The 20852-nt window shown below is 37.0% G+C and overlaps 2 protein-coding genes across 5 annotated transcripts in view; one reads left to right on the top strand and one right to left on the bottom strand.

The window, feature by feature from the left end:
• The window catches only part of LOC145670354 (histone-lysine N-methyltransferase SETMAR-like), a 57171-nt gene extending 52175 nt beyond the window's left edge, over positions 1–4996 (top strand). Inside the window, exon 2 of the mRNA XM_081738927.1 lies at positions 1840–4996. Within this exon, the coding sequence (XP_081595053.1) occupies positions 1840–1888 (49 nt within the window). The 3' untranslated portion in view covers positions 1889–4996. The remainder of the gene's footprint in view (positions 1–1839) is intronic.
• The window catches only part of LOC145670352 (tetratricopeptide repeat protein 5-like), a 42844-nt gene extending 30550 nt beyond the window's left edge, over positions 1–12294 (bottom strand). For 2 of the 4 annotated variants that reach the window (XM_081738921.1, XM_081738920.1), the window contains exon 1: positions 12140–12294. In XM_081738921.1, coding sequence (XP_081595047.1) covers positions 12140–12202 — 63 coding nt within the window. In that variant the 5' untranslated portion in view covers positions 12203–12294. The remainder of the gene's footprint in view (positions 1–12139) is intronic. The other 2 variants (XM_081738919.1, XM_081738918.1) reach the window with 1 other exon arrangement.
• Between the last annotated feature and the right edge of the window lie 8558 nt (positions 12295–20852).

The raw sequence follows: 20852 nt of genomic DNA on the forward strand, positions 1-20852 counted from the left end.
AAGAGTGAAAAGCCGGTAGCTAAGATGCGAGACCCTTGCAAGTGTTGCAAGATTATAAACTGGAAAAATATTTTATCAAAAACAGAAGACCAGTAAAATTAGTTAATTGATCAATGTTAGAAATCGTCCACAATGGATAGGAAATGGCTTAATATTTTTATAAGATACATAAATTAAATAGAGTTGCTAGCCCATAAGAAACTTCTATGCCTGCTGATAAATGAAACAAAAGAAAGAACGGGTCTCACATGTAACTTCTGCAATTTTTGTGCAGAGAGTAACACTGCTCTGCCAAATATCGTCTTCGCGCTTGCATTAGTGTGGGTACGTGGGTGTAGTGAAAGTGAAACCATGGAGAGTGTTAAGCGCGAAATTGAAATCATGAATGAATCCGAATTATCTTCTCAGTATTATCGCAAACATGAGGAAGGTAAACCTCTTTAAAGTAAGCAAAGTAAATTCTCAACAATGTGTACTCTCGACTAAGAGAAAAATATGCAGACAAAACTGTTGAAGAAATTGTTGATATGATTGTTGCCGGTTCGCAGCTGGTTTACTCATTGCTAACGTAGAGTTGCTGTGCTTTGAGAAAAAAAAAAATCGTATTTTTAATTTACTATATGGGAGGGTGGCTGCTTGTGTGTTCTGTTTATGATTGACCTTTTCCAGGTAGATATATGAGAGTAACTTCATTTCTTATCCTTTCTTACCTTAATCAATTGAAATGAATAATCAAAATAGTTTTCATGCTCTCGAGTTTTAATTGTGAGGATTGCAAATACATCACGTGCAAATTTCCAATACGGGAGCTCATGTGGTTCGGATTCCACGTTAATCAGTAGGTCCACGTCTCATATAGCCTCGCTGCTGAACGGGACGTTAAACTCAAAATCAACTCAAATTTCCAATACATTTATTACTATTGTCGTGTCTTCATGAATTATTAAAAACAAATAAACCAAGAAACATTTTTCGTAGCGGCAGGAAAAGAACGAGAAATCACCGCTCCGCGCATATCAGCTGAGACCCAGAGTAGCGCCAGTTGAAACCCTGGCGAATGAGAACCCAACCAAAACACACACACACACACACACATACAAAGGCTTTCCTGCGAAAAGGTTCGCGCAGCAAGATGTATTAATGCGCTTGTGATTCGGCTCTCAAGTTAACATTGCGTTTAGTATAACTGTATTCCTAGTAGATGAAAAAAAACCGATAGTTTGAATACGTAACCGAGTATCCTTTTCCGAGAATTATACAGCATGGTCCGGAAGTGGGCGTACCCCTAATTGGTGTTTTCTCATGGTTTTAGGTTTTACCCAGATTTGTTTGGTAACAAAATGGGTAATGGCAGACATTGCTATCCATGTTCATTTGTTTTCTACTCGTGACTCCGGAGTATCTCCGCAAAACATCTGCGAGAACTTGGTGAAGAATTCAGCTGCGTTACGACATGGATGGTGATCATATCAATGTTTATGCCTCTGAAGACTCTTAAATCTTCAAGGTAACTGTGTACAGACATTCTACCATAACTAACATTATACTGTTGAAACTAAAGGGGGGGGGGGGGTTGCCTACTTCCGTACCACCCTATATAGGTTTAACACAACATATGCAAAAGTTTCAACTCGCAACTCCAGTATCGGTGGACATTTTCAATTTCCAAATTTCCATACGAAATAACGTATTTTAACGACGCGACTTTTTTTTTTTTTGTTAACTTATATGTAGAAGTTTAATACAACTATTTTTACCGCAATAAAATTATGCTATTGTAAAGTGCACTTACACAACGATTACCTATTCCAAATTATTTTATTTATTTGTATTTTTCAGGTGCATGCAAGTACTAAATCTCCTTACTTGGCACTGGCACTGTTCTTGATGTGGTCTTCAGCCTCCTTCACACAAGCAGTACGGAGCCTGTGCGAAGTTCATAGTTTCCAAATCATATTTTCAAACGAATAGCGATTTAATGATATCTCATAAATGGATTGAATTTCAATAAAGAAACTGCGGTATAAAAATGAAATTCGTAATATCATAAATAGTTACTATACTGTGAACCTTCCTATTATGTGTATTTACAACGAAGTTTGTATCAGGAGAAAAATCAGAGTAACAAAGGTATACAGTATAGGAATATACTTAATAATTTATATATTTAACACTAATTTTCAATGTTGACTGAAAACATATGTTTGTAAATAATCATCTGCTACAATATTTCATTGAAATTAAGGCACATTAGAGTTTATATAGCCTATTTACAAAAATACAAATATCTGTGTGTATACTTATTACGTGTAAAGTAATCCCTTTGGAGTCCTGCAACTACTTCGATATATTTTAGGGGTATGGCTTACACTGCGAGACAAGGTTTGTGTAAACCATTTTTATTTATTTTTTAAAAGTAGATTTACACTAATTATTTAGATTACATGTGGATATAAATAAGTTTGTTTGGCCTTAACGTTTGTGTAGCTCTTATGCAATAGCGGGAGTTGTGATGCACAGGACCTACAGCTTTAAGTGGAATCCGAACCACTACTCGTTTTGCATCCGAGAGATACTGTCCTTTACATGGACTCGAACCCGAGACCCCTCGATTACTTTCGTGTTAAATTCAAAACACCAATGTCAACAGTCTTACAAACCATTGTATTCACAGTAAGATACCTATTATATATTTCTTTAACGTAATATCCATCATTTAAAATATAACTGAAAACTGTATCCATCATTTTAAATATGACTGTCTTTTCTTTGAATCTGTCAGGGCAAAATCCTTCCTACATGTACTGTTCCACCACACAGGTGTCTGTCATTGTCTACTTGAGTTTTTAAACGTTCTAGACACTCCTTACTGTTCGTTTTTGTCTGTTCGTTCTCTATATTTATCGTTCTTTTCCCCCTCCACTTGATTACACTTTTCTTCTGTAAGTAACCTTCTAGAGGGATTCATATCTTTATATTTTTCCAGTCGTACAATGAGAACTCTGATTCATTGTTTGTGAACAGGGTTAATTACACTATTAACATTAACTTGATAAATGTGGTTTCCAGTTCCTTGAACAACTAGGTTCTTTTAAAATTTAGTATGTCCCGAAGAACTGTCTAGCACTCATATTTTTTGACCCACCTGAAACGAATTTGTAGAAATTTTATTCTCACTTTCGTGAGTGCTTTTATTCGTCTGCGAACAAGAAAGAGTTGGGAAATATGAGTAAATGTACAAGAAAGTAAAATATGGAACTGAGTATTAAGATGGCAGTAGAAAATAAGAATGGGAAGATAGTCAGCGAGAGAAATAAAGTCTTAAGAAGATGGAAATAATATATTGAGGACTTACATGACAGTAGGAATAGACCATGTGGCCTAGATCTTGAAGTAGAAAATAAAGTAGGCGAGGATGATAAAGGGTTTAGTATTCTTCGGGTTGTATTTTCGAAAAAGCGATATTCGAGATTAGGAATGGAAAGAAAACCAGGGTAGATAATAATATATCAATCGAATTCATTAAGAATATGGGGGAAAAGAGCAAGAAATTGTTCCGACTTTGAAATGAAATATATCGAACAGGAGAGTGGTCAAAAGATTTCCTGAAAACGATCATGATACCGATGGTTAAGAAATCGAACCCAAAGAGATGCGAGAATTATAGAACTATTAGTTTCCTATCGCATGCAGAAAAAAAAAAGCTTCGAATTTTGAACAGAAGGTTGTATGGAAGAACAAATGAAGTTGAGGGGGAACATTTCGGGTTCAGGAGAAATAAGGGCACAAGAGACGCAATTAGATTATTAAAGGCCATCGGAGAAAAGTTTATAGAAAAAAGGGAAAGAGGTGTATGTTGTATTTATTGATTTAGAAAAGGCTTTTGACCACATGAATTAGAAATTGTTGTTGGAAGTTTTAAAGAAAGTTGTGGTGGAATGGAAAGATCGAAAACTCATAAAAAACTTACAACAACAGTTCCTAATTCATGAACTAACAAGTAAGTGTTAGAATAGGGGAGGAAATGACAGACGGAAGTGCAACTGGAAGGGGAGTTCGACAGGGATGCTGATCTCTCGCCTACATTATTTAATATCTATTTACAAGAGATAGTGAAAAAGAGTCTACAAAATGAAGACAGCATTTCAATATGAGGTAGAATGATTAGGTGCAGATGATATGGCGCTTGTTGCAGAATCTGAGGAGAAAATCAATACGATGATAGAAAACGTAAGGAAGAGTTGTGAAGAATATGGGATGAAAATAAATGTTAGAAAGACAAAAGTCACGGTGAATGGAACGAAGGGATCGGTGCCAAATATAGAAAGGTAGGAAATACGACAGCTGACTAGTTTTCGATACCTGAGTAGTATTATTAGTGATGATATGAAGTGTGATGGTGAAATAAAAGCAAGCACAGGAATGGCGAAAGGAGCCTTTAGGAGAAAGACCATTTTGTAGGGCCTTGAATAAAGAATTGAGAAAAATACTTAAAATGATTCATGTGGAGCATAGTGCTGTATGGGTCAGAAATATCGACATCACGCAAAAATGACGAAAACGATTGGAAACATTTGAAATGTGGATGTGAAGAAGAATCGAAAGAATTAGCTGGGTCGGGTGGAAAACGAATGAGAGGGTGTTAGAAATCTTGGGGGCGAAAAGAACAATTTTAGATATCATTAAGAAGAGGAAGAGAAACTGACTGGGACATTGGGTAAGAGGGAACTGTATCATGAGGGAGGGGGTAGTAGCAAGAAAGAGAGGGATAGGGCGAAGGAGACTACAATCAATGGACGATATCAAAACAGAGAAAGTGTACATGAAGACAGTGGAGCATGGAAGCTTCTCAGTTGCAGCAAGTGATCTTCCAGTAATGGCAGAATACCTAATGAAACATGTTGAGGAACTTAAAATTACTGTAGATAACCAACTAAAGACTTTAGTAGCTGATGAAATTCTCCTTTTGGATGAGGAGTATGAAGTAACATGTAGTTCATCTCTGTCAACCATTGTTTGAACTTAGCTTTCGTAACACTCCTTCCGTTTTAAACATTTTTTTTTTGAGGCACTTCTTAACAGTTTGTACTGTGTGCTCTCCTGCCTTACCTTGCGACTGGGAAGGTGGTGTAAACGTTTGGTTAATTAATCTTACTTTATAGTAAATAGATCCGATGCAAATAATCTCTAATGAAGATGACAAAATATCAAAACTACAACATATTTTAATATCACTAACGTTTATATTATTTATGCCACTGCTATCTTGTTTTGTATAAAGACAAACAACAGGAAAGCACGTATGGAGCAATGTGTTGCTCTACAGGCAAGCAGTTAGCCGAATGTCCAGGTGGAGAACAATGTCAATTTTTTTAACAGAGGCAAAGGACCAAATGAATAAGCAATACTGTCTTACAGTACAGAATTATACTACGATATAATCGCAATACAACAATACTATCCCAAAGACAGAGGGAGAGCACTCGAAGCAAATTCATAGCTCAAAGACATGATACTTAAGATTCCGAATATATGGTGCTCACCTTAAGCGACGATCAAAGGTCAAACCCTAAACCTACTCTAATATTTTCTTATAAATAGGACGGATTTTGTGATTTAAAGACCTTCTTTGAAAGAAAAGAAAATTGCCAGTGTTAACTATATTTTACACTCTGTAGGAAGTTATTGCTACGTATTGTGCTAAGAAGAGCTGATTGTGCTAAGAATATGCAGATGGAAAATATTCGAACCTCTTTTAAATAAAGAACTTGTCTTCTAATATCTTACGATGCTTTAATTCTACTAGTGGCTTTCTATTTTTACTAGGTACGCTTGCATGAGTGAATATATTTTGTAACACTCAAGTTAAGTGTACAGACTGAGAAAGAGAAAAGAACTGTATTGGGACGTCGAAAAAGCAACGGTAGGCACTACAAGTACCTTGAGGAAATTCATTATTAAAAGGTGTATAGTGTTTAGTTCCTCTCGCAGGGTACAAACGAAAATTTAAAAAATGAAATCTTTTGAGTTTCACGCCCCACGTTTACGCCGGCTAGTGCAAAGAAGACGGCGATGATGAGAAATGAATGAAATGGTGGATTGAAGAAAATGGGAGGAAACGGAAGAACTCCGAGAAAACCCATGTACATAATGTTTGTCCACCACGAAGTTAACTTGGCGCAAGCTTGGATCGACCCCACATATCAGAGTTGAACGTTCTACCACTAAGCCACCACGGCCCACTCTCTTAGGGTACGTACACAAAAGAAGCAGGGATCCTGCTTTCGATTATCGGAGCCGACTAACTGTGCCGTCTGCTAAACATAGAGAACGTGTGCGTAGGGCAGGCAAAAACCTTCTACTTACATGAAAGATGACTACTTAAGTAGGATGAGTTTTTCCTTCTTGATAGTGTTCATTAAAATTCTGAAAAACAGAAACTAGTATCTATATCCATATTTATGCACTGCAATGCAGAGATTTTTAAAAAGATATATTTACTGTATGTAACATACTTTTGAAACAACCTTCTGCATTAATGAATAGCGGGCCTGAAGCAGAAGGAAAACTATAACGAGAGTAATAAATATACTAATTCTGTAATACAATAAATTTTAATGAATATTCTCTCTTCAGCTCCGTATTTATCTCTCTCCGGCATTTGTCAATCACATGTCTGCTGTAATAGTGTTTGTTTCTTTTGCTCCACACTTCAGCATATTAAAAGTAGCTTCAATTAAAACCCCAACCCTCATCTAATATTAAACGCACAGAGAGAAAGATAATTTGAACGGACTCCGTATGTATTGCTGATTTTTATTGTCATGAAAAGCAAGAGTAGGCACTATTTGAAGGTAATGGGGCTTCAAGTAACTTGGAGAAATTCATATAAAATGTGTATAGCGTTCAGTACCTCTCTCAGGGTACGTACACCAAGGAATCATATGGATCAACTAGCACCGACAACCAGCGAGCAAGAATCAAATCATTCCGATAAAGCTGTCGGCGCCGATTGCAAGCGCTTGGAAGCCTAAACCTGCTTTCTCTGTGTGATGTTTTATTTACAAACATGGAGTTATACTGCGCATAGAGTCTTAAAACGGAAAATTCAGTTCATATCCTTGCTGAGAATTGCATAGTATATTTAGAATTATATAGAATTACATAGCCATACTTTAACAGTAAATAGATCAGATGCAGATAAAGTCTAATGAATATACAATTATTAAAACTATAACTTGCCTTATCACTAATGCTTATATCATTTTATGCTACTGCTATCTTAATCTTTGTTATATGAACACAACCTACATAGGTTTAACCTGATACTGATTTACAACAGGGCCATTATTTGTAGAATTTATTGCAGAAATATAGGGCCTAATATTACTTTGATAAACTGGGATCAAATGGAATGGCTGGAATCTCATGCACCAGAGGTAGCGTCTACCATTGAGCAACCGCGACCACACTAGAGGAAGAAGAATGAAAGCTGTTACGTTTCTGTGCGTGTATTCGTTTGCACGCATATTAAATGTTGCTCTGCGCTTGCTCCCTAAGAACATACCCAGTCTCATGCTCACTAACTTCGTCACTCTTTGAACCGGAATACATAAAATGTTTGTTTTTAGTTTAATATCCACGTTATGTCTTGAAGCTAAAAGAGACGGCGGATAAATATTGAAAGTAAGTGATGAAATTCATTTTTTGAAATCAAATCCAGGACCACGAGCATCAGGAGTACACGTACTAGCTACATCAGCGGAAAAGGCTATGTGTGCTTTACGTATTCGTTGCAGCAAGCTTTAAAATGTCAATTGTCATTATTTTTAGAAAGTGTTTCGCAGTAAAAGAGTTGCACTCTTTGGTGTAGATTCACTATAGAAGTACTTTAAGGTTGCCATTGCCAATAAATACTGCGTCCGGACACATGCCATAAAAACTAAAATGTGAAAAACAAAAACCAAACAGTGATAAGTGGTTACTATAAAACAAGAATGCTATCTTACTAAGTCAGGGAAGAGCAAAGATGGTGAGCCTGCGTAGTAGCGCGTCCATACAGAGCAGACGCGTAAGCGACAGTCATTACGTGTAAATGAGAAAGTCGCTAAATAGCAACAGCTAGCTTCGGTTCGGTTAGTTCCTTTCGTATCACTCCAATTACATTCACACAATCACTACAACGATCACACTTAAATGTGTAACCATTTCTTTATTTTTAAGTCCTTCCTACATTTACCACACTATCTGTTCAATTTCAACAATCCAAGCCTCTCAGAAAACGTAATCACTCCTATTCCTCACCTTCATACATTGTTATAAAACTAAAAATCGAAGTGTCACATTGAACAGCCATCTTTCAAAAATGAAATCTTTCAGTTTAACGTCCCACGATTATGGTCTTTAGGCTAAAGGAGATGTATGATTTAGGCAAGGAATGATGGTTGTAGAAGTGGTGCAATGAATATGATGGGGAGATGAGAGTGCCTCAAGAAAACAGACGGACACAATATTGTCCGCCACAAAGCGTTCTAAACTGAGCAACTGTGCCTCCGGGCATCTTTCAAGATAGAGAATTAATTGTCTCATTACACTCTCCAATGTCTGACGTTAGCATGCGTTTACTTAAAATAGTATAAACAAGACGCAGCTTTCAACATGTCAAAATAACATATTGCACTTGTTTATTGTATGAATTCCACGGAAGATGACAGATTCACCATATCTTTTCTATATATTTTACGTATTTTTCATATTTTTGGACCTACTCTCCGGCAAATAACCCTCTGTCACATTTATCGCATGTTGCACGCATATTGCTAATTTGTACGCATCTGGTGGGCAGAATCCTTGTAACTGTGAAATAAATGTCTTCGGGAGTTCGCGCACCTAGTTTTATAACGAAAACAATGTATTTGAGTCATAACGGTTAAGCCTTCCTAACCCAAAAATATAAATGGAACGCTTTCCGTAAATTAGCATTACGAGCCGTAGACATAGTATTTTTCTTGGATGATGTAGTAATTTTAACAAAGAAAATCTTTCGCATTGTTCAAGCTTTATTTTTAGTACAAATAGTAGTTTAAATCATATTTAGGAAAGATTCTCATTTTAAATTGGGATCTACACAGCTGACACTTCTAATATTCGAATTTGTGAAAGAATATTTTGGGTGGCATTGGTGGTAAACTTTGGTACTGATTAAGAATAGTTATTCATAAAAATGCTAATTTTACGGTTAAAATGAGTTAGCTACTGCAAGTATTTGGTCTAGGAATTAATTCGTGCGGGTGGACAACAGATGGCGCAACGAACGGAGCGTCCCACAGTTCCGTGTATCCACACATGTGTTGCAAACCCCTGTCATCGCGTATCGTTCGTAGTATAGGGCAGTGGATTAAAGCGTCAACAACACCAGTTTGTAGTTAAGTGAACATGGCGCAATTTGTGCCTGATAAAGTGTTTTTGCGGGGTGTCCTTCTGCATTACTTTAACATGCAGAAAAGTGCGACTGAAAGTCATCGTATTTTGGTGGAAGTGTATGGTGACCATGCTCTAGCTGAGCGAACGTGTCAGAAGTGGTTTGCACGGTTTAGAAGTGGTGATTTCGGCTTGGCAGACCAAGAGCGAGCTGGACAGCCAAAAAAAAATTCAAGACGAAGAATTGACAGCATTGCTCGAGCAGGATTCGTGTCAAACGCAGGAACAACTTGCAGCAGCATTAGGCGTTGATCAAACAACAGTCTCCAAACGCTTGAAAGCCATGGGAATGATTCAAAAGATGTCACATTGGGTTCCACATGAATTGAAAGACAAGAGACGTTGAAAGACGAAAAACCATTTGCGAATTGCTGCTTCAACGACAGAGCAGAAAGGGGTTTCTGCATCGAATTATTACGGGTGATGAGAAGTGGATCCATTACGAGATCCCTAAACGAAAAAAGGCCTGGGTGAAACCAGGTGAACCAGGTCCATCACAACCAAAACGAGATATTCACTGTGCAAAGGTTATGCTGTGCATATGGTGGGATATGAAAGGTGTGGTGTACTATGAGCTGCTGCAACCGGGTGAAACTATGAATGGAGAACGTTATTGACGACAATTAATGCGTTTGAAGCAAGCTCTGGCAAGAACACGACCAGAATGGGAGAACAGACATGATAAACTTATTGTTCAACATGATAACGCTCGCCCACATGTCGCAAAACCGGTCAAAACCTATTTAGAAAATGTCGGATGGGAAGTTTTACCCCACCCGCCGTATTCACCAGACGTTGCTCCTTCGGACTACTACTTGTTCGATTGCATGAACAACGATTTGATTGGACAGCGGTTTACTTCTTCAGAAGATATCGAAACATGGGTCTCTGACTGGATCGCTTCCAAGGATGAGGACTTCTTTCGCCACGGAATCCGTACATTGCCTGACAGATGGGCGAAAGTGGTGGCTAGCGATGGACAATATTTTTCTTAAGGTATTTATGTATTTTGTGTTTGTACTACAGCTTCAATGTGTGCGTACCAACCGCACGAATTAATTCCTAGACCAAATATAAGAGGTCTATATAGTTAATTAAGTTCCGCTGTCAGAGTAATTTTGCACGATCTAGGAAACCAGTACATTATTTCATGTTTACAACTGTAAAACCATTACAAATGCTATACTAAGGTTAAAATAAATGCGCACGAAAGATGACCGTGTAACGAACTAATTTCCACCAATGGAGAGATGTAGGAAACTTGTATTTTATATTTACAAGTATAGAGAATGAAATGAAATCTTAAGTTTTACGTCCCACGTCTATGTCAGCTGGGCTAAAGTAGACACTGATGATGAGGAAGAAAATGGTGGAATGAAAAAAGTGTGAAAACTCCGAGAAAACCCACGCACACGATGTTTGTCTACCACAAAGCTCACCTGGCGCGAGCTGGGATCGAACCAAGAACCCCATGCAAGAAAGCTGAAAACTCTACCAGCGAGCCACCGCGGCCCCTACAAGTATAGGGTTACAAGTGTGGAACCAGTACAGGTTCTCTAACGTACATACTTTAATTTGAAAACAATTGGGTGATTTTCTTTTGCATCATCGTCTTTTATGTACATACCCTCCACTGCTGACGTGCCTGCTCCCTGCGGAGAAATCCCCTGCTGCACTTCTGCCCATATTGTTAGACATTTTTGATTTAGTGGCCACCTAGCACAAGTTGGTTTGTTCTTTACACTAATTTTTATGGTATGCATCTGGATGTTTATTTATTCCCGTAACGGGAAGTCCTTGTAAAGTGAATCTGTACCCACGAAGTTCTAAGAAAGGCATTAAGAGTCTTCCTCCCGGCGAAATTAAAATACCGCTAATTTTACAGTAATTATGTAATATCTTCAAATAGATAAAAGATAATTGAAATATGGAACAAGAGCGCCCTAGACAATATTATTTTGCGTGAGGTACCGTTATCACAAGTCACCTAGCGGCTTTCCGTTTTCAGCTGTTTAGAAACGCGAAAATAAATGCCGATTTTCAAAATTGCTCGAAATCCAAAGCGATAAGTGAGTCGTGACAACGGTTTCTCATGTAAAATAATATTGTCTAGGGCGCTCTTGTTCCACATTTCGATTGTCTTTTATCTATTTGAAGATATCACATAATTACTGTAAAATTAGCGGTATTTTGATTTCGCCGGGATGAAGGCTCTTAAGAGTGAATTTCGTAAAGAAATGATTGCATATAATAGGATGACAGGAAATTGGACAGAATATAATCATATCGAGGACAGAGCAGTTTGCGTGCATATTATAAATATGTACGCAATTATTTGGGCATGCACCATAGTATTAAATGTGCAGTACCTCTAAACAGATCCATTTAAAGCAAGAAAAGCGAAAGAAACAGGTTTACTTAATTTGATACACTATTCTTAATGTGCATATAAATTTTCCTCAATTGCCTAATTTTTATTGAACTAGAATCTAGAGAAATTCACATTGCCAAATTGCATCGCATCATTCAACACACTACTTGGCGCCATGGTTACTACTAAATTATGATTCTAAATGTCTACATATGATCAGATATTAACTAAACATCCTTTTTACACTTGTGTATCAATCCAGTAATGCTAATTTTGCAAATTACTTACACACAAATCGTCAATCAAACTTTTATCTGAACATTTGTCACTATCTCCTTTGCCATTCGCCATGTTTGTTGATATTTTTTTACGAATACGCCTACATTAGCTACAACTGATCACTGGCCTCTTCTTTGTTAATTTTTTTTCTGTTTCATCGCAGACCTGTGAGAAAACAAGTATATTACATTCTGCAGCGGTTTGCGTGAACGAAACACAATGATCGTATTTTGGTGATCTGGTATTCGCAACATCTTACGGACCGCATCAAAATGCAAAAGCTGGAACAAACTTTGAAAGTTTTATCCTCCTAGGACCCAGCATATTTTTGGTAAAAATTTTATGTGCCAATATTATAATTACCTTCGGATACCCTGTTAGTCAATTTTCAATGATTCTTTTTCATATCTTTGTCAGTTGTCCGCTGAGTGCATGTTGCCTATAGGCAACTTGTAACTCAAGTTTCATATTGATGCTTTTTCTTAGCCTACTAGTATATACTTTGTTTACAGATTCCTAGGATTTCCTACAAAAGTCCCTACCTAAAATCAACTGGGTTTATTTTTAGCGGGCGGAGTTATCTCAAAAGACTCCTGAGTTAAGGTGGGCAATAGTTCATCATAAACATTATAACTGTACGGTTAAAATGAGTGAATACATATATATATATATAAAGGACTGCGTATATTAAATATTAATTTTCGAAGCTGAAGTATTTCTGCACACAATAATATAGTTGTATATTATGCTTACAAGTGTAGGACCACTAGTGTGAAACCTTGAAAAATCCTATACGAGGGTTAATATAAGTGAGTGCATATGGAAGATGAGTGTGCTGGAGGTTATTTTCCGCCGATGGAGTATTCCTGTAGTGTTCTAAATCTGTACTTTATGTATACAAATATACCATATACGAATCCATTACGGAGAAACCACATGAAAGTACTTGTAAATGCACATACAAGCTCCAACAAACAACTTACTCTAATAATGTTACTTACTCTACTCCACTTACACTACTCTAGTAACTTAACATAAACTACTCTACTAAACCAATCCTAACATTACCTACTTTGCTAACTAACGTACTATCATTAACCATACCTACGAAACCTTACTTTTCGCTGTTCTACTCTAGCCTAACAAACGTTCGACCTTACGTCACTTTTCTACTGTACCCTATCACACGTTGGTGGGTGTTTTTTCTTCTTGTATGAAAAATCATTGTCATGACATATCAGTTCGCACGCACATTATAAATATGTGTTCAATTAGTTGGGCATGCGCCTGGGAAATAAGTCTAGAATATCTTAGAGAATCATTTAAAGCAAGGAAAGTGAGCAAAATATTTTTCATTTAGACCAACTATTCAGTGGTGCCACCCCCCTCATGTCCATGACGCACCCCCTTCAATTGTCTATCCGTAGGTGTTCTTCCATGAAAAAAAAAATCTTTTCGATTAACTTTTACACCCTCTCAAATATATTTATATAGATTTTTAACCCCCCCAAATATTTCAATGACGCAGTTTGCGTCACAGCCCCCCTTTGTGGGCACCCCTGAACTATTTGTAAACCAACCAACTGCACTTTGTTTTAAACCAATGCACTAGTCTCCATTAATTTCTTCCTAGAAGCAATTGGGATTTCCACCAAATTAGTATTAAATATTCAAATTTGAAAATAAATTAAATACATTGATACAAAATGTATCTTAAAATATTTCGTGAAACACTTTTGAATATTTGGCGATATGAAGGAAAGAGATACAATCCAAATTCTCTCAAAAAAAACCCGCAATTTTATTGGGGCGCGGACAAAATCCAAGAGGACAAAATCCAAACGGACAAAATCCAAGCTAAATTCTTGCAAGGCGGACAAAATCCAAGGAATAGTATCATGTGCGTAGCTGTGGTATGTGCCTGTGAACACCCTAATTAAATTGTGTGTTTGTTTCTTTCTTCAATTGTCACGCATTCTAAAGTTTTATCTGTAATTCTTCAATTTATTGAAATAACATCTCATTTACTTTTAAAGAACTGAAAATCCAATAGAACATGTAAGATTGTCACAGTAATGGGGCGTTTACACTTAGTCGATTTGCGTTCGATTCAGTTGAATTGACGTCACTTTCAACTTAATCGACCGTGTAAACGGAACTTCAACTTAATCGCTTGTTGATCGAAGGCGAATTATCGACTGGCAACTGAATTGAAAGACGTTCTATTTTCTTCTGCTATAACACCGCAAATTGTACCAATTACTGCTTGCTTGGACATCTTTAAAATTGCCAGTCAACTTCGAATCGACCAAAGGAGAGCGAGTCGACAAGGAGCATTCAATTTCGGTTGAAACAATTGAACACATCCATCGATCTGATTCGGCCTAGTTGCTTCGATTTAGTCGCAAATGCAACGAGTCGATTTAGCCGTGCGACTAAATCGACCAAGTGTAAACGCCCCATAAGAGTGCAGATGAGCTTTAATTACTTATCACATCCATATGAAAGAATGTAAAAGTATTATGTATGTACAAATACATTGTAAAAGTATGTATTTTCATCTCAATTTTATTATACACAGTATTTTGAAACAAATAATTCTGATATACTGATCAAATTTTCGTCAGAAATGAGCAAAATGTGAAATATGTACGGTAGTTGTAGAATGCTGTTTTATTTTATTTATTTATTTATTGTATTCTCGTGTTTCGCTTATACTTTAAATAAGTGAAATATAGATCTATCTATTAAGATCAAAATGTGAATATGGTAATGGTAGAATGCTGCCTGTTTATTTACTCGTTGCTATCCACCATTTATTATGTTTGAATGCTATTGAAGTGTGTATTTTTAATAATGTAATAATGTGTGTGAATTAAATCATGTAAAAGTGTTATCTAGAAAATCGAAATGTGAAAATGTGTCTAGCCAAACTAAATGAAATATATATATATATATATATATATATATATATATATATATATTATTGGTTATTTTCAAAAGTGTAACTCATGTAAATACTTAAATCTAAATTAGTAATAGAGAAGTACATTTTTTAAAATCTAAATTATATCTTTTTAATTTTATTTCTACTTTAATTCTCAATGAATAGAATAGAATTACGTAAGTGTACTCTTTTTAAGACTGGGCTGCTTTGCTGATATTTGTTATCTCTGATTTAGCAAGTCAGTGCTTTCATTTTCTGGTTATTTATGTGAATATACTCTTTTTAGTCAAAACATTTCTGATTACCCTAAATTGGATCCACCTGGGCATGTCCTAGCAGTAGCCAGAATATTTTATGAGTAATTAAAGCTCATCTGCACTCTTACTGTGACAATCTTTCATATTTTGTTGGAATTTCAGTTCTTTAAAAGTAAATGAAATGTTATTACAGATAAAACTTTAAAATGCAATTAACAATTGAAGAAAGAAACAAACACACAATTTAATTAGGGTGTTCACAGGCACATACCACAGCTACGCACGTGATACTGTTGCTTGGATTTTCTCCGACTTACCAGAATTTAGCTTGGATTTTGTCCTCTTGGATTTTGTCCGCTTGGATTTTGTCGTACACTCAAGGAAGACGTCGACTGCGGGACGTGTGACGCGTGCCAATAACATTGAGTGTAGACGAGTAAAATTGACTAGTCTGCTCTTGCCCAGTTATATTTAGTGTGCGATAGAGATTGCTGTAGTGATTAAGGAGAAAATACGAAGGGTTCTAAGGCAGATGCATTGGGTAGTATTCAGAGAGAATTCGTTAATCGAGATTTAGTCGCTGACTAGTTAGTAGCGTACTAAGTCTATACTAAAGAAAATCCACTTTTTGGTATTCAGAGTCAACTTTGAGTACAATTAAAATGATAATTTGGATAGATTAACTTATACAACTCTAATGCATCGGGTGAGAAAAATAAATGTGGCAACTACGGAAAAGTAGATCACCGCATGCGTAGTCTGTAAAGATGAAAATATATGAAATACGAAATGTTGTGTTGCACGCTAAACCGTGAGTAGTAATCGCGTCACTTTGCCGAACTTTTTGGCCCCTGGGTCCCTGCCTCGGGACCCATGGTCCCTGGCCCGGGGTCAATGACCTAGGGGTACCTAGGACCACCCCCTAAAATTTGGCAGGGGTACATAGGACCACCCCCAGGACCCATGGTCCCTGGCCTGTGTCAATGACCTAGGGGTACTTAGGACCACCCCTCTAGATTTTGGCAGGGGTACATAGGACCACCCCTTAAATTTTGGAAATTGCCAAATCTAAAAATTGGATGTGGTAGCCTAGGACCACAGTATGTACCTCGATCAGTATTGGGTGTCTATGTCGTTCCCTTTTATGAGTAAAAAATTGCCAAAAATTCAAATTTCGGGGTTTTTTGACCTAATTTATCCCCTTTGATGAGGTATTATTACCCTATATGCTTATATGTGCATATACAGGGGTTCATTACCTTTCATAAGACATGGGTATATTGCTGCACCCCTTTAAAATTTTGGGAGGTGTACCTTGGCCCACCCCATCAATTTTGGAAATTGTCCAATTTAAACATTTTGGTACAATAGTATAGAACCCTAGTATGTATTACTGTAAATTTGGGTGGACCACTTCGTTCCCTTTTAGGGGTACAAAATTGCCAAAATTTTAGTACAACCACATGTTTTTTTTTTTTTTTGCTTATTTTATTCCCTTGGATGAGGTCCTATTACCTTATATAGTTATATGGGTGTATACAGGTGTTTATTTCCTATTGTAAGACATAGGTACATTTGTGCACCCCTTTAAAAATTTGGCAGGAGTGCCTTGGCCCACCCCTTAAATTTTGGAAATTGCCCAATTTAAACATTTGGTATAATAGTATAGAACCCTAATATAGATCACTATAAATTTCGGTGGTCTATCTCGTTCCCTTTTAGGGGTATAAAATTGCCAAAATATAAACGTAAGCAATACGTTGTACCACGTGTTTGGTTTTGACCTAATTTATTTCCTTGGATGAGATCCTATTACCTTATATGGTTATATGGCCATGTATAGGAGTCCATTCCCTATTATGAAACATGAGTACATTTGTGCACACCTTGGCCCGCCCCTTAAGTTTTAGAAATTGCCAAATTTAAACATTTGGTATCATAGTACTGGACCCTAATATATATTACTACAAAATTTGGGTGGTCCACCTCGTTCCCTTTTAGGGGGCATTTTGTTCCGCTTTAGGAGTGAACATGGATACCTTGGAATCGTCCCGAGTTTGATTCTTAGAAATGTTGAATTTAACGTCCCCGCGAAAACGGTGAGAGATGATAGGACGAAACATGAACTTACTTGACTGAGGATTGAAGCAGTGACCTCATACAGTAGAGACAATCGCTGAGCCATCGTACACGTGTGTTGATTACTATGCAATGGTCCCGAGTTTGATTCTTGGTGCTAACGTTAGAAAAATTAACGTCCCACTTGAAACGATGATGAGAAATGAGAAAACATCATAAACTTACTTGCTTGCGGATTGAAGCAGAGATCTCACACATCAGAAATAAGAGCTGAGTCACCATGGCCCATTGAGAAGTTCAGTTTGTTGATTACTATGTCATGGTCCCGAGTTCGATTTTTTTTTTTGTGTGTTAGTTTAAGAAATGTTGAGTTTAACGTCCCCTTGAAACGATGATGAAAAAATGATAGGAGGAAACATGAACTTACTTCGTTGTGGATTGAAGCAGGAACCTCACTCGTTAGAGACAAGCGCTGAGCCGCCGTACTCCATTCAGTGCGAACAGTTTCGCGTATGAAAAGAAGACGAGCAGATTATGTTACATTACACATTTCAGTGCGAGCAGTTTATACTAGGTTTATGTTTCATATAGAAAGATAGAAGATCTGTGTTGTCATCTTTTTTACTTCGTGTGCAACTTTGACCTTGAAGAAAACATTGCTGACTCAGTGCAAAGCATTGACGTATACACACAATCTTATTGTTTAGTTGGCTGTATTTAGAGATGAATCAGACATTTAAGGTTGTTGGTTCGAATCTAGTTGTGTTCGCTGTAACTCAGTGCCTGAGCGATACTTACCGAAATTTTTCCAGTGTTGCCAACACTATCAGAATGAATCGATTCATTTAGTCGGAGCAGTTTCGTGACGAAAACTGATTTTTGTTTTGCACACAAAAATTTTTTCTGAAACAGAATTTTGTTTGTACATAAAAATTTTTCTGAAACAGTTTTTGTTTTGTACACACAAAAAATTTCTGAAACAGAATTTTGTTTTCGTACACAAAAAATTTTTCTGAAAACATTTTTTTTCGTACACAAAAATTTTCTGAATCAGTTTTTTTTTCGTACACAAAAAATTTTCTGAAACAAAAATTTAGTTTGATTTTTTTCCCGCAAAACATTGATTTATTTTACCGGTAAACTGATTCAGAAAAAAGAAATTGAAATCGCAGTACAGGAAAAAGAATTTGATTTTAGGATGTGAAATAAAAACACAGAATCATGTTTTTGTACATTTATTTTTAGCATGTGAAAATTAATACAGAATTTTTTTTCTTCAAAGGAAGACGTGTCCGTGACGGGTACAAATTCTGTAAAGAGAAAATAAAACATATGAATATACATGGTAATATTTATTTTGTTTCCTGTGAAAGAAGAAAAACAGATTATTAACATCGAACTAACTGATCAAGAGAGAGTGAGGTGAGAAAAGAAACGCAAATGTGACGTACCTGAATTCCTTTTTTTTTTCTCCACTGGTTTCTGCAAGGTGATGTCATCTGAGTTTTGTTTCCGCTCGTGCATCGTTGAAGCATGTCCCGTGTTGCGTTGATTCTTTGCCCCGTCTTTGGGAGGTGATGTTGGTGGGATTAGGGAAAAATATGGCTGTTATTCTGTTCTGGCTTTTTTATACCCATAGGGCAATGTCTCGTATGTGTCTGGTATTAATCGGCGTTTTTTATAGTTGAAACTGTACTTCTTTTCTTCAGGTTTTGTGACAAGATGATGATCGTGGGTTCTGTAAATTTTGTGCGGCGTGCTAATGGAGATTTTTTCACTCGATTGATTTATGATCATTTGCTCCAGACTATTAAAATTTAACTTTTGACTTGCAGTATAATTGAGTGTGAATCCACGAATTTTGCATACATAACTGGTTGATTTCGTGTCGGGGTTGTAGATTTCCAAGGCGTACTGTTTTGGGCCACCAGACACGAATTTTTTAATGTATGCTTTTGGTCCAATTGATTCAAGTTCATTTGACATTGAACCAAGAAATACTTCTGGTTCTATTGTGGGCTCTGATGGTCGCTGCGTGAATATCACGGAATCTGTATCGAAATATAATACTCTTTCTTGCAGCAGTTCTAAATATTTGTAGAGTTCCAGACGAGCTTGACACGTTGTAAATGCTCCAAGGACAACATTAGCATTGTGATTTTGTACTGGAACATCATCTTCATACTGCCAATAAAGGTATAACATCGAATCGTTAACAGGTAAAATTTGGTTGACTTTTATGTCTGGAGCAGTTAATTTTTGATACAGTTCTTTGGGGTCGTTAATGATGGTCGTTTGGCTGAAATTGTCTCTTATAGCGAGTCGTCCCCAGAAGGCATTCAAACAGAGCTTTGCAAGACTACGACGTGCTGAATTTGTCATTATATTTGCTGCATTCAAAGTTATGCCTTCCCGTTGTTGTACCACTTGGATATACTGCTGCTTTTCTTCTTCGGTGACGCAATTGGCAGGCCAACCAGAAGCTTCCAGCTTCGATTTCAAAAATGTGTTAATGTATTCGCTGAATAATCCGCCAGTCTTGGTTTCTGGATCATATACGGTGATGTCGTAATCCCAAATTTCGTAAATTTCAATGACTTGATACCCAAGTTCAATGGCTTTTTGAATTTCATAGGACACCCATGTTCCCGTTAGACTTCGTTCACTGTCCGAATGTGTACATTCAGAATCTTGATTTAATGCTGTGGCACAGGCAGCACAAAGTGGAAACAGCAACTTCTTATTTGAGCGAAATGGCAGCACTGGATGAAACACATTTCTGCTAGGCAAAATCTTCAACTTGACCAATCCGTTGACATCTTGAATGTCGGGCATTTCTGGATCTCCCTGTAGATATATTCGTGGATGCCCTATTGGATACCGTCCACATTTATTCACATAAGGATACAGGGAAACGATATCCAAAAATTTTATTTCTTCGCCTTCATTTTCATTTGCGACGTGATACAATTTAATGGCATTAACACGGCCACCATAGAAGCTGTCTCTTGGATTTAATGGTGTCTTATTAGTATAAGGATGTGTGCTTAAAGAAGAGGCCAATGCTGGATTGGATTTTAACACTTGACGAAATTCACATTCCCACATTTCATGTACTTTATATCCCATGGATCGTAATAACTTCATTTTACGCTGTGTTCTCTCGTAGCGATAGTTCATTGTTTCTTCGGAGTTCTCATAAATGGGTTGATCACGGCCTGTAGGGACACATAAAGGACATCCATGGAATCTGCACCCTTCAAATTCATACACGTGTTCCTCTTTAGTGTCGGGATCTTGGTAGTAGCCGTCCAGATGAAAACCAGCAACATAAACTTCTTTTCCTCTCGCAGCATGTTGAATTGAATGACCCTCTTTTTCTTCCATGTAGGCAAGTCACTGCAAAGCAATCCGTGACTGATTGTTTCTGTGACGGTAT

This window comes from Thermobia domestica, chromosome 14, assembly GCF_964235325.1.
Source record: "Thermobia domestica chromosome 14, izTheDome1.hap1.1, whole genome shotgun sequence".
Taxonomy (NCBI): Eukaryota; Metazoa; Arthropoda; class Insecta; order Zygentoma; family Lepismatidae; genus Thermobia; species Thermobia domestica.